Genomic DNA, 14,190 nt, shown 5'->3' with positions numbered 1-14,190 from the left:
GCAGTCATTTTTTCCATTGAACTAAATAAAACTAAATATTAGTTCTTAACCTTGAATTCCTGAGAGCTTGGTTTGAGTATTATAAAAACCTGTTATACTAGTTTTTATTTTGAAAAATTGTAGGGATTCTTTAAGACTGATGAAATATCTTTATATAAACAGCATCTATTTTAGGAGGATTCCAACTTTTGGCATTTTTTTTTATAAGTTCCTTTGCGATTTGTCTCCTGAGAATTAAAATGAGCAGGTGAATCTAATACTTCATTAACATTTTAATAAGAAAAGAGAAAATAAAGTAATAAAGAATGATTTGAAGTAATAAAAAATGTACACCTTTTATATCATGTACTGAGTTTGATATTTAACTATTAGGATTCTAGGGGGAAAAGGACACCAGTTTTTTCTTCTGGGAATGTCTAATGTCTCTTCCATATTTTTCACACGTGGGAGCTTATCAATTTATAAATAGTTCTTTCTGATTTAAGCCATAAAGCCCTTCCTAATAAGGAAATTAAAAAGAAATATCAATATTTATAATTAATTTCTTCAACTGTATCTAAAAAGGTTTCGAGTGATTTCATTAAGAAAATATATATAATGGTTAGTGTGGTACTTTGGGGGAAAAACATACTAAAAAGTACAGGATGTACAATTTCAGGCTTAAAATAGTGCTAAAACTCAGAAAAATAGGGCCTGGTCTTAGCTTTGATACTTGTTGGTGAGTTAACAAGTCTTCGTTTTCCTACTGGTAACTTACCCAACATTGACTACACTGTTTACTTGATAATGAAGAATACATCAGTTATACAAACATGAGTTTATATAAACGGAATTCATTATTACACTTTCAGACTATGATTTCTTTAATGTAAATGTTTTTCCCTCTCAAAAAATGAATAAGTCACAGGCCCCCAGAAATTATAAAAGTGATGGTTTCAACACACTTCAGAGCCAATTATTCCTGGGCCTATTTTTATTTCACTGAAGCCCAGAGCAATTTTTGATTGCATATTGCTATAACTTTTTGTTCAAGGTAATAGAAGACCCTAAATAGTTACTGTTATATGGCACTTGGGTCTGCAAGAGGTTTGTAATTTTAACATATATTCTATAAAGCAGTTACCTGAGCCGAATTTAATTAAAAGTCTAATCACAAGACATTGTAGTAAATTTAGCCACATTTAGTGTTCTATGTAAACATTTCTCCAAGAGACTCTGTGTATTTCATTGCTGCGCAGAGCTATAACTTATATAATAAAGGTAAGAGCGCTATAAACATCTTCAGCAAGCAGCATTAGAGGCCACATTTTACATCATCGCATACATACATTGTTCCTTGGTTTTAATTGCTTTTCTGCAAGTGTAATTGTCTGGAAAACTCACTTTGAAAGTATTTCTGTTCCTAATCGTTCACAGGAAATTGCATTTCGAGGTATGGTTGAGGGGAATTGTTTTTTTTTTTATTTTTTTTAACTATTTATTTATTTATTTATTTATTTATTTATTTATTTATTTATGATAGTTACAGAGAGAGAGAAAGAGAGAGAGAGAGAGAGAGAGAGAGGCAGAGACACAGGCAGAGGGAGAAGCAGGCTCCATGCACCGGGAGTCCGACCTGGGATTCGATCCGGGGTCTCCAGGATCGCGCCCTGGGCCAAAGGCAGGCGCCAAACCGCTGCGCCACCCAGGGATCCCGAGGGGAATTGTTTTAGAAAAGCTCATGGATTATGAGAAACATCAGAAGCACATCAAACATTTACCAAGATTGTCCAAACTGTCCCTATGTCTACTTTTACAGAAAGTGAAATGTGAGCTGGTGGTCCTCGCCCCACCCTGATGTGTCCGGGAAATGTTTCCTGGCCACACCGGCTGGTGGAAAGAGTATAGTGAGACGTGGCTTGAAACTCTAGGGATATTTTAATTTACTTTTCACCAGACTTCAAGATCCTCCTAAGAAATAGAGTCAAGAGGAAAATAGTGAGGGTGCCCGGGTGGGTCAGTCTGTTGGGGATCTGCCTTCAGCTCAGGTTATGATTCCGGAGTCTTGGGATCAAGCCCTCTCTCAGGCTCCCCGCCCAGCAAGGACTCTGCTTCTCCCTCTGACCCTCCTCCCTGCTCTCTCTCTCTCTCTCTCTCACTCTATCTCAAATAAATAAATTGTCTTTAAAAAAAAAAGATGAAAATGGCAGGCCAGTCACCGCCATTCTTCAGACAATTCTGTCCAATCTCAGTGATGAGCCTTAGCAAATATCCTGGTAGCCTAAGTCGGAAGCCTTTTGGTGACATAGGAGGGGGCCAGAAACAGACCACCCAAGGTGTCTCCTTTCCTAGCTAGAACACAAGTCATGCCTCTCTTTTGTAAATAATGTGAAGAACTAACTAGCTGAGAGAATTTCAGTCCACAAGAGGGAAGAGACCAGCAGCGCTATCAAGTCTGCTATGTCTTGGGCTGGCTTCAGTCCTTAGTGTGGGGCGGTGGGGATGATCTCCGGGTTTAGTGTACCTCCCCAGCCACTTAGGAGACGGTGGGTGAGACCAGAGCTCTGAAAGCGCTCCTCACGTTGCGGGATCCCGACACGTGCGATTTCAGTTATGACTGTCTAATTAACACACACCCTCCAACAACACAGTTGAAATTCCAGTAGAAATCTGTAGACTGGGAAGAACTGCATCATGGACAGACTTCTCTTTCAGCTCTTCCCATATCACTACACAAATGACGGAGGCACATTGCCACCCCCGGCTGACGGCACCTTCTCTCACAGTCCCTGGGTAGTTGAGCGCAGAGCATCTGCTCTTCAGTTCACGCACAGACAGCAAAGCATGTTGTGTTGCCACCTTGTCTCCGGCAATAAACCCACTGGGCATTTTACAGCATGAGAAAGGACATTGGCCAAAAAAGATGGAAGTATGGAAATAAAAAGAACAGTAACAGGGGAGGTGAAATTCAGGTGGAAGGGAGACAGCGTTATGGGAGAGGTTGGCATTAGCCATGTTTCAGATACACGGAGCACCCCACAGATGCCCTCCAGGCACCTAAGCTCCACTACTACTGGTATCACCCCCTGCTCCAGTTTCTGCTTTTGTACTCCCTGTGTCTGCAACACGCACCTCCCTCAAAGTCTCTGGGGATTCCAGTTTCCAGGATTACCTTCTGTTCTTCATTATTTCTCCTCCTCAGTCTCCAGTGTTGCCCCCAATCCCCCAATAGGAAGGCTGTTAGCATTTGTCTCACAGCATTCCTCTGGTAATTGCATTAAATTTCTTCCTCGTAAGCACTGAGACCAAATTAGCTTCCTATGAGCCAGTGCCTTGTCGGTGCTCCATTTGTTTATCTTCTGTTCTTGTTATCTGCTGCTTCCAGTTCCGTACTTAACGTGCTCATTACCTTCCTTATTTTAATCCTGTCCCAGCTGACCTTTCCAAATCCATGCTTTACCCTCCCCAATCTCTCAAACACTCCCATCGCCCGGTCAGCAAGCATAAGCTCCTTAACCAGAGCTGTAATACCCCCTTTCATTTGGCTGACTGTGCCTTTACACGTTTATCTCTAACTACTCACATACATACTGGTCCCTAATCCCAGCCAGCTCTACAGGCCCTGTCTCTTGACCTCTGCTCTCCCCAGTTATTCCTTGTTGCCTCATCTCCAGACTCTTCCCATCTATTAGGACCCAGTTAAACTGTCAACTCCTCAACAAAACTTCCATTCTTACTATCCCATCTAAAAATAACCTATTTTCATCTCTGAACTCAGCATTTCTGCCCTACAGCTATCTTCCTTCTGAACATATTATCTGTGTTAACGTCATAGCCATGTATCAAAGGATGGAAGACAAAACTCTTCATATCACAAGCTTCTCCTGAGCCCACACTCCTACGATCTTCCTGTCTCATTAATCCCATGACTGAAGCTCCCAGATAGCTCTTGCCCACCCACCACTGCTCCAACTCTCCCTCTTCCAGACTAGGAATACATGAGGTCTGTCAACAGACCACCCCTGCAAGGGCTTTTTCCATTCCCCTGTTCTCACTCAGGGAACGCGCTTTATTTTGTTTATTAAAAATATTAATTTAAGGGCTGAAGAATATAGGCATATAAAGACATTTTGAAAGTTATTTTAAAAAGACTCCCGTTATCCCTCTTTCAGATGTGATTGTTAACATGCTGACATGTCTTACATGTACATATGCATATTTTATAGTGTGTGTGTAGTTGAATATTGTCTCTCTTGTTAGTTATTTGTGTTATTCTTTATTTTTGATATTATACATAATTGTATACCAAATGGTATTGCAAGTAAACCTTTGCTTTTATTTGTAATTAATACATTGGAAAAAACAACCACAGAATTTTTGCTGGGTGAAATGGTGGAAACATTTTTTTCCATGTCTTACTATATATCTTTCTATAAAACAAAATGGATCGTCTCACTTGCCCACTTCAAAAAATGTTTATTTTGTCTGCTTATTATGTGCAGGATAAATTGAAGCCCATTGGCATGCTATTCAAAGTATCTATTTCTTCCCTTATTTTTTAAATATTAGAATAGTGCTAGAGAAAAATGAAAAGCCTGCAAAGTAGTTTACTGTCATCCTAGATGCAAAAGATAAGTACAATTGAAAATCTGGTATATATTTCCATAATTTCTTTATGAGAGCCTGAACATATACAATTTTATTTATTCATTTATATTTTTATTGAATTATTTTTACAAAAACACTATCATGCCATATGTTATTCTGAACATTTTTTCAGTTTAATGAAGATAGTCGATGTTTTAGGTTCTTATTAGTAATCCTACTTCATTCCCTCTAATTACTGCATAATATTCCATTGCCTGAATGCACCATCATTTGTTTAAACCATACCTTTTTGGGATGATCGAGTTGTTTTCAATTTTTTCCCTGTTACCAGCCATGTTGTATATTCACATTTAAATTTTTATAGCCATTACAAAATTGCTTCTAAAAAGAGTAGATACCACCTCCAACAATGTATGAAAAGGAAGATTCTTCATGTTTTCACCAAAACCCAAAAAAGTTTTTTAATCTTTGTCAGTTTTGTGGTAAAAAAAAAAAAAGTATCTCCAACATTTTATTTGTTACATTTATTTTAGCTTTTACTTTTTAACATTTTTGTCATATTTATGTACTTATTTGTTTACTCATTTCTGTCTCTCTGTTTTTACTTGAATTCCTTTCTTTATTTCTCTCTGCCAGACAAGACCTGTCCTAGACATCTTGAGGCAGAATTGGACACGTGCCCTTCTATGCTGACCCTACAACCTTATTCATTCTGTTTGGAGCTTGAGATGCTGTGCCTTGCAGTGGATTTGGGTTTTTGTTTTCTCACACGCCTTTGTCTGAAATGAACAAGAGTTCTTTAAGGATGATACTATATTTTATTTGATTTTTAAATGTTCCCTCCCTAGTCTTTCAGTATTTTTGTTATTCTAAATGGCTCTTACTTTATTTGTACTTAATTTTCGTTATATCATATTTTTTGTTGGAGTCATGAGACATTTTCCAAATTGGCAAATTTCATGGCACCAAGGAGCAGGGGTTGGTTGTCTGTGAAAGCCTCTCATTGGCATATAACAGACATGCCTGAAACTGCACAAAGTATCAGTGTATGGCTTGTTCACAAAACAACACCCATGTAACCGGCAACCAGAGAAAGAAATAGAGCATCATCAAGACACAGCATGTGCCCTTTCGGCTTCATTTGAATCATTCATTCTCAAGGATAATAATTATAACCTTCAGATCAGTCTTGCCTAATCTGAACATTATATAAAATGGAATTATGCAGTGTGATTGGTGTTACATCATCATTTCTTCAACCTTCATTCCCACTGATAGAGCTAGATTATTGCATTGCATGAATACACCACAATTTATTTATTTATTCTGGATGTTGAGGGACATGTGCATTCCTTTTCTGGTTTGGGTTGCCAAGTTGAATATGCTTTCATGTATTATTTGGTGAACGCATGCATGTTTTTCTCTTGGATGCATACCCAGGGTTAGAATGTCTGAGTAGTGGTGAGTCCTAGACTCAGCTACGGCAGATTCTATCAAAGGACCTTCTAAAGTGGCCGAACCTATCCTTACTCCCATCACCATGTAGATAAGACTTTGAGGGTTTCCACCTTCCAACTACACTTGGCATTGACTGTCTTTTTCATTTTAGCCATTCTAATGGATACGTAGTTGTTTTAATTTGCATGTCTCTGAGTAAAGACACCACTTTTTTGTATGTTTATTTGCCTTTCGAATATCCTCTTTTGTGAATTGCCAGTTGAAATCTTTAGGCCCTTTTGTTTTCTGTACCAGAACGCCTATTTGTCACTTGTTGATGTGTATATAGTTTTTATATATCCCGAATGCAAATATTTGCTAATTATATATTTAACACTTACCTTATACTCTATGGTCAGTCTTTTGGCATCATGATGTCTTTTGTTAAACACAGGTTCTTAACTTCAATGAGTAAAATTTATTTTTACTCATTTTTGTTTCATAGATAGTGGGCTTCTTACCTGTGTTTAAATTGTGTTATGTCAAATGTTTTTTGGAGTTGTTTGTATTTTGGAGTCCAGATTAAGAAATTCTGCCTCTCAAAAGTTATAAAAATCTTATCTTAGGTTTTCTTGCAGATTTATTTTACCCTATATTTATGTCTCTATTTCATCTGGAGTTGAGTTTTGTGTATGTATGAAGAACATTCAGGTATTTTATTGTTGTTGCTGTTGTCATTAGTGAAATTCAATTGGCCATTTGTTGAAAAGTCAGTCTTTCTTCATGGTATGTTACAATGTGATTTTTATCATAGATAGATAGATCTATAGATATATCTGTTTCTGAACTTTATTCCATCCCATTGATCTATTTGTCTAACCAACTTAATGTTTTTCTATCTCAATTCCTTATTTTATAATAGAGTATTAACAAACCCACACTGGTGTTTGAAAAGGTATCATCGAGTAGGCCAATAACTGCAGTGATTTACTAAGATAACATATAGGAGGCCCAGATAATTAATATTAGGAATGGAAATAAAAATATACCCACATGGTAGAGATGAGATTTTAGAAAACTTAAGAAAATAATAGATTACATTACATCAATGTATTAGAAAAATCTTCCAGTCAAAAGAAAAAAAAAAAGAAGACAACGGTCTTATTTATTTAATGATGCTAAGATGACCATGTCAGACGGCAAGCCAGTACAATAAATTTAAAAAAAATAAAAAATAAAAAAGTACAATAAATAAAAATTAAGAGCTGAACTTTGTAATCCATCTATTAAATAGTAACTCTGTGATCTTATAAATAGGTATAGAAAAAATAATTTAATAGAATTTAATACTTTTTTTTTTATTTACTTATGATAGTCACACAGAGAGAGAGAGAGAGGCAGAGACACAGGCAGAGGGAGAAGCAGGCTCCATGCACCGGGAGCCCGACGTGGGATTCGATCCTGGGTCTCCAGGATCGCGCTCTGGGCCAAAGGCAGGCGCCAAACCGCTGCGCCACCCAGAGATCCCGAATTTAATATTTTTTTAATGATCAACTACATAGCAAGGTAAAAGGGAAACCCTCCTGCCACATTATGCAGCCCTGGATTTTTCTTAAAATGAAAAGGGCTGTACTGAAACCTTTCAGCAAAAAAATAATGATGTAATATGTTATAGTAGAAAATACCATAATAGCAATGACAGAAGAGAGGGCACGTCACAAACGTGGGGCACCCTGCAGGTGGTTGGGAGCCCACGGCCTGTGACGAGGCCTCACGCCCTGCGGGGTGGCACCCTTTCTGTGTCCCACCCCGACTTGTCCTGGAAACTCCCGGGTCGTGGGAGCAGCTGTCCCTCAGCCTCAAGAGCCGACCTGCGCCCTCCCGTCTTCCTTGTCCTGCAGGCCTTTCCCACCCTGCGGCGCCTGACGCTGCTCACCCCAGTACTGCTGCCGATGTGAGACCACAAAGCTTTGTGCGCACCATCGTGACACTAGGTGCCTGCCGGCCCTGGGCAGAGCCTGAAAGAGCCCGGTGAGCCCCCAGGGCTGCCCCCACCAAGCCGTGCAAGGGGATGCAGGTGTGGGGGCACCGGAGGACGCAGTGACTCCTTGAGTCACCGTGTTGTGCCCCCGAGACTCACCTGCCGCTGTGTGCCCACTATACTTCAAGAAAAATACCCACCCCCTACAAAACCCACAAAAAAGAAAATGCAGAACAGGACAAGGACTAAAAAAAAAAAAAAAAAAAAAAAGTTTACTTATGCTTTTAAAATGAAATAACAAAATCTACATATTTCGGGATAGAGGGCTTGCAAGTAATCTGAAATTACGCTGAATGTAAAAAAGCAACTTGAAAGTGGTACGAGCACATACACGCCAAAATGACATCTCTTATGCAATTAGTGTTAACTATACAAATTAGGACTATATATTGCCTGGGGATATATATATACATGTATGCACGCAACGACGAATGACAATTATGGAAATGCGAGATGGGGGCGTGTAAATGGGAACATTTCGGAACGGGGAGTGAGAGGAAGAACTGACAAGTAAGGGGAAAGCAGAGCAGTACGGCTCCATGTGTGAGATTTTAGTTTAGTTTAGTTTTTAAAGATTTTATTTATTTATTCATGCGCAACACACAGAGAGAGACACCGGCAGAGGGAGAAGCAGGTTCCCCGCGGGGACCCTGATGCAGGACTGTAAGGCCGGGGTCGCCACCTGAGCCAAAGGCAGACGCTCAACCGCTGAGCCCCCCGGGCGTCCCTAAGATTTTATTTTTAAAGAAGGGCTGAAGCCGGCAGGGCAGCGTGTTAACATGGGGGGCGGAGGCCGCAGAGCACCTGCCACATGCTGCGCTTTGCTCTCTCCTGGAAACATTTCGCAGGAAATGTCCTAGAACTATGCGGCCCGGGTCACACCCCCTGCAAGGTGAGATCGGGCTCTCTTTGGATACGTAATATCCCCAAAAGATATTATTGGGATTCCTGTGCTGTTTTCCTTACCTCATTTATTATGATGTTTATCCCCCTGACAATTTTGTGCAATAGGCGGCGGAGGGGAAAGCAGCGGCCAAGGCAGGCGGAGGACCCTGGTTGGGGGGGTGGGTAGCAGAGCCCTGGGCCTGCCTGCAGCCCTGCCTCTGCCGCTAAGGGGCAGCCTGGAAAGGTCCATAGCCCTGGCCGAGGCATACTAAGACCTTCTCGGGGCAGGAGTTTGTGTCACACACCTGCGCCTGTGTGTTGGTACTCAACGCATTTTCGGAAAATAAAATTTAGAGAAAAAACACAATGCAGGGCCAGATGGTCCCAGGCCGAGTGCGTGTCCTGGTGCCGGGGCATCACCTGGGGAGCCTGTTTCTCCGGCCTGCGGCACGCACGCTCCCACCCAGTGGGCATCGCAGATCCACAGCGACACCACTTTGGTTAGCTTAGAACAAAGCCGTGTCAAACTCACTTCCGATGTGGGAGCCCGGGAAAGCTTTGAGCCTTAGAAACGAGCTGACACGCTGGAAAGAAAGAGTTTGGTGCTCAGCTCCATGGTGGGGCCAAGGTCAGGGGCGCTTGCATCATGCTCCGCGCCCCCGGCGGGGCCAGGCCCCTGCAGGCGACCCGCAGGCGAGGGCGGAGGGGGCCACCAGCAGTAAGCCAGGGCTGTGCTCTCTCCGCAGCCTGCACTTCATCGTGTTCGACACGGAGACGGCCCACGACATCCTGAAGGTCTGGGACGGCCCGGTGGACAGCGACATCCTGCTCAAGGAGTGGAGCGGCTCCCTGCTGCCCGAGGACATCCACAGCACCTTCAGCTCGCTCACCCTGCAGTTCGACAGCGACTTCTTCATCAGCAAGTCGGGCTTCTCCATCCAGTTCTCAAGTAGGTGGTGGCCGCGTGTCCCCGGCCGTGTCCTGGGTCCTGCCCGTGCAGCCTGAGGCAGGCTTCCCGAGTGGGGGCTCGGGAAAGGTGGGCCGGGGGCCTAGGACAGGCCGCGCGCCGGCAGGGAGGGGCCGAGGCGGCGATGGGCCTCTACCTGGTGCCCCGCACACCTGCACCAGGCCCCCCGGGGCCCCCAGTGCACGGGACATCTCTGCAGCCGGGCTGCCCACCGGCCACGGTGAGTGTCAGCCCCAACCACCCGGCAGAGGGGCCCTGTGCTGTCCCCCTTCGGGGCCACTCCGGGAGGTTCCCATGGTGCAGTGCCCCCCGCGGGATGGCCCACGGGACCCTGCGTTTGCACACCCGACCTCCTCCCCCCGGGGAGCGTTTCCGCCCCGGCCACCTGGCCCATGAGCGGCTTCCCGAGAAGGAGGGAGTGCAGACACCTTGGGGAAGGTGCCCGTGCGGGCCCTTCAGAGGGCAGCTCGCGGGGCTGTCGCACAACCCGGTGCTGCACGGGGTCAGCCGCGCTCGTAAAACAAGTGGAATTTGCACACCAGCACATTCCGACTCAACTACCTCTTGGCAGGTCGCTGGTGGGCCATGTTTAGGATTTACGTAAGAAAATGGGCTTAGCTCAGTTTAGTGCTTTCAAAGGTCGCTAATAAAAATGAGATTATTGTCCGCACAATGTTTTCTCTCTGGTTTCACTGTGCTTCCAGCACAGGAATTTGCAAACATGGGCTAATTTTACTTGCTGGTCTCCAGTAAAAAAAAAAAAAAAAAAAAAAAAAAAAAGAAAAGAAAAAAAAAAAGGTGAGTTTGTTCCAGCTAACCTGGCTTGGGAGGAAATTCCTTTATTGCAAGACTTTTGCTCTTTTCTTATCTTTAGAAACGGTGCTGAGTAGATGGTAGACGTGTGATTTACCATCCTGATTTGGCAAAACAAAAACGTGGGCAACACTGTGAGGTTGTGTTTGTTTCTCTCTTCTACTCATTCCATACTTTTCTGGCCTCTTTTTCATTTAATGGATTTTTTTTTTTAAAAGCAGGTTTAGGTTCATAGCAAAATTGAAAGGAAGGCACAGAGGTTTCCACGTGCCCCCCACCCATCAGCACCCCCACCGGACGGTGCACCTGCTGTGATGGATGGTGGGAGGTCACCGTCACCGAGAGCCCCTAGTTCACGCTGGGGCCCCCCTGGAGGCTGACATTTGTGGGGTTAGACGAGCGTTTAACGACGGGCGTCCACACGGTCGTTTCACCGCCTGCGCATCCTCTGTGTTCTGACAGCAGGTCCCTCCCCTGTGCCCTCAACCCCTGGCCACTAGAGATCCACTGACCATCCCCACGGCTTTCCCGGGGTCTCATGGGATCAAACTCATAGGGTGTAGCTTGTCCAGACTGGCCTCTTTCACCCGGTGACACGCATTCAAGTTTCCTCCATGTCTTTTCTCCCCTTTTTAGTGACGAGAAATACTTTGTTTTCTGGGTGGGCCCCGGTTTACGTATGCGCTCACCTACAGAACGGCTCTGTAGCTACTTACAGGGTTTGGCAATTGTGAACAAACCTGCTGTGAATGTTCTTGTGCAGGTTTTTGTGTGGATCTAAGTTTTCAGGTCATTTGGGTAAATACCGGGCAGTGTGATTGCTGGCTTGTAGAGTAATAGGGTGTTTACTTTTGTCCCTGGCCTTTTAATTTTTTTTTTCCCATTTTAAAATTCTTGCAGAACCCAGAAACCACTATTTTTCTATTTTCCTTCATGATTTCCCTCTCTTCAAAAAAGCATCTACCCAGTCTGGGTTATTTTTTTAAAAGGCTCTTTATTAGAGTTATTTGAAAATCATAGATATTTTGATTCTCCTCATATAATTAATAAATTGGTCTTTAGGAAGTGATCAATATGAACATATCCATCCATTAAAGTTCCTACAGAAATGAAACTTGCTTTTTTTTTTGAATTCAGTGTTTCAAGTGGTCTAGTTCAAACCATGAGAAATTGTCATTTTTATACATAAAAATGTTGACAACTGACAATTTCATATGGTTTGACAGGACCCTGCACGTGAACTTTCCCTCCCCCATTTCCAGCTAATAAGTCTGTGCGTCGGGTATGCTTTGGGAAATTCCATGTTAGGGGAAAGGTATGCTGTTCTCTGAGGCTCTTTTATGAGTTGGTTTCTGCAAGGTTGTCTTTAAAACTCTATAAAAAGCAAACCAACAAGACATAAAAACTTTTTTTGGCATAATTTAAAAAAAGATTTGTCCTGGACTCTGACTTAGGAAATGTGGATTTCTCGCTTGACCTCTAAAGATTGTGACTGAACTTCTATCTCTGTCCTTATTGCTTCATTTGTGAACTGAAGATATGACACCAATTTCCAAGGGGAAATTCCTTTTTTGAATATCTTCTACCATTTATCGAGCTACTCTCTAACCCTAGAAGGGAACGTGTGTGGACTAGGTCTGCTGTCTGGCTTGGATTCATCCAATGGGGAGCTTGGGCAGGACGGGAGAGACACAGGGACCAGAATACCCTGATTCCCCCGCTGGTGACCCTGGGGTTGTCTGTGTCCCTCAGTCAAAGCTCACTTCTTTTCTCAAGAAGCCATGCCCACCCATGGTCTTTTCCGGGTTTTATAGCCAATTTCCAGGAACCACACTTCCACCTGGGATTGGCCTTCTGAAGAAACCCCCTCAAATAATCCTATTGGGAGTGCACCATATATTTTGTGTTGGACCCTAAATAACACAATTCTAGAAGTAACACGGACAAGTCTACGAAATAGTCAAGAGTGTGTCCCACTCTCTCAGCTAATAAGTCGAATCCTAAACCTGATTCGTCCACGTGACATCATATCCAGCTCAGCCCCAGCACGTTTGGGTGGATGAGGAGCCTGGGTCAGTTGACCTTGCGGGGCCCCTGCCGGGTTTGGAGCCAGAGCGTATTCTGGGTGGTGAGTGGAGGGACTAGGCCCTCTCTGCTCCCGGTCGTCACCTGCTCGGTGGAGGTGCCACAGCCACGTGGCCCCATATCACACAGGCTCCCGTGGGGGCCACAGGCCGTCCTGCCGACTGGGCAGCCAGGCTGCCCCGTGAACCCCGCGGCATAGCCCGCCACCCTGACACCAGTGGGAGAGGGACCCTGGGGCATGAGCCTCCGTGTCTCCAAGAACTGCATGGAAAGCTGACTCCTACATCTGGAGTGACTACCTTGTCAGATTGTCCGGGTCTTGCCCGACTTCAGTGCAGAAGGCTCCGGAAGCCCTTCAGTCGGATGATAAACCCAACGCTGCCATGGGCCAGGACCTCGTCGGCAGCGCGGGTTGGGACAGCTGGTCACCCCACCACAGCCCATGGCTAATGCGCCCTCCCCGCCTCCGTGGCTGCAGGGCCTTCCCTTCCTCACTGCGGGGATCCCCCAAGAAAACGGATTCAAGCTGCAGTCTTTCTAGAGCAAAGGGATGAGGAGCCCCCTCACCATCTGCAGAAGAGCCTGTCCCTCCAGACCCACAGGCCTTGCTTCTCGTCTGTGAGTGGGAGAAAGGAGAAGTCCATGTATTTGTGTCTGCGATCTGAAGATAGAAAAGAAAAATAATTAAATTAAATTAAATTTAATTTAAAAAATGTAAAAAAAGAAAACAAAAATAGAAGAGAAAGAAAAAAGGAAAAAAGGAAAGAAAAAGAAAAAAAATGGATACCTCGTGTATGTTGGATTGTTTTACCATTCATCAGCCAAGCTAATGTTAAAATTTGAAGTGATAGCGCTGCACTATGATTTCAAAGTAAAACCTAAAACAATGGAACTGAAAGGAATATCCCCCTCATGTAACGGGTACCTCAAGTAGGACCGCCGTTGCCAGGCAAGGGGGCTGTTTATTCGATAGTATTAAATTAATTTTCTTGGTAAACCGTTTTACCTTGATGGTACGCCCGTGATACACGGATTACGGATTATAGGTACCACTGAATTATTGGAGGGGAAACATTCATTTGGAAACTGGTTTTCCTAGAGACATTTGGATCATCAGATTTTAAATTACTTTGAAGCATAAGAATCGGACATCGCTGCTGCTGGGCCTCAGGCACGTAACCCCATACTGAGTTGGAGCTGCTTGATTTTTGACTTGATTTTGTTTTGTCCCCGAAACACCTTCGTCAACTACCCCAAGCTTTCCTTCCTTTCCGAGTCCCCCCGTGTGCAGTGGCCTCTCTACAGCAGCCTCCTTTGCTGCTTGTCCTCTCCCTTCCCCCAAACCGTAAAGGCTGCGCGTCACCAGGGTGACATC

General features: G+C 43.8%; 1 protein-coding gene across 1 annotated transcript in view; it reads left to right on the top strand.

Annotated features, from left to right (window-relative positions):
• The window catches only part of CSMD1 (CUB and Sushi multiple domains 1), a 1,869,885-nt gene that overhangs the window by 1,581,732 nt on the left and 273,963 nt on the right, over nt 1-14,190 (top strand). Inside the window, 1 exon segment of the mRNA XM_055335505.1 lies at nt 9,697-9,899. Within this exon segment, the coding sequence (XP_055191480.1) occupies nt 9,697-9,899 (203 nt within the window).

Source organism: Nyctereutes procyonoides, unplaced genomic scaffold (assembly GCF_905146905.1).
Source record: "Nyctereutes procyonoides isolate TBG_1078 unplaced genomic scaffold, NYPRO_anot_genome, whole genome shotgun sequence".
In the NCBI taxonomy this organism is placed as follows: domain Eukaryota; kingdom Metazoa; phylum Chordata; class Mammalia; order Carnivora; family Canidae; genus Nyctereutes; species Nyctereutes procyonoides.
This window is presented reverse-complemented; position numbering and strand designations above follow the sequence as displayed.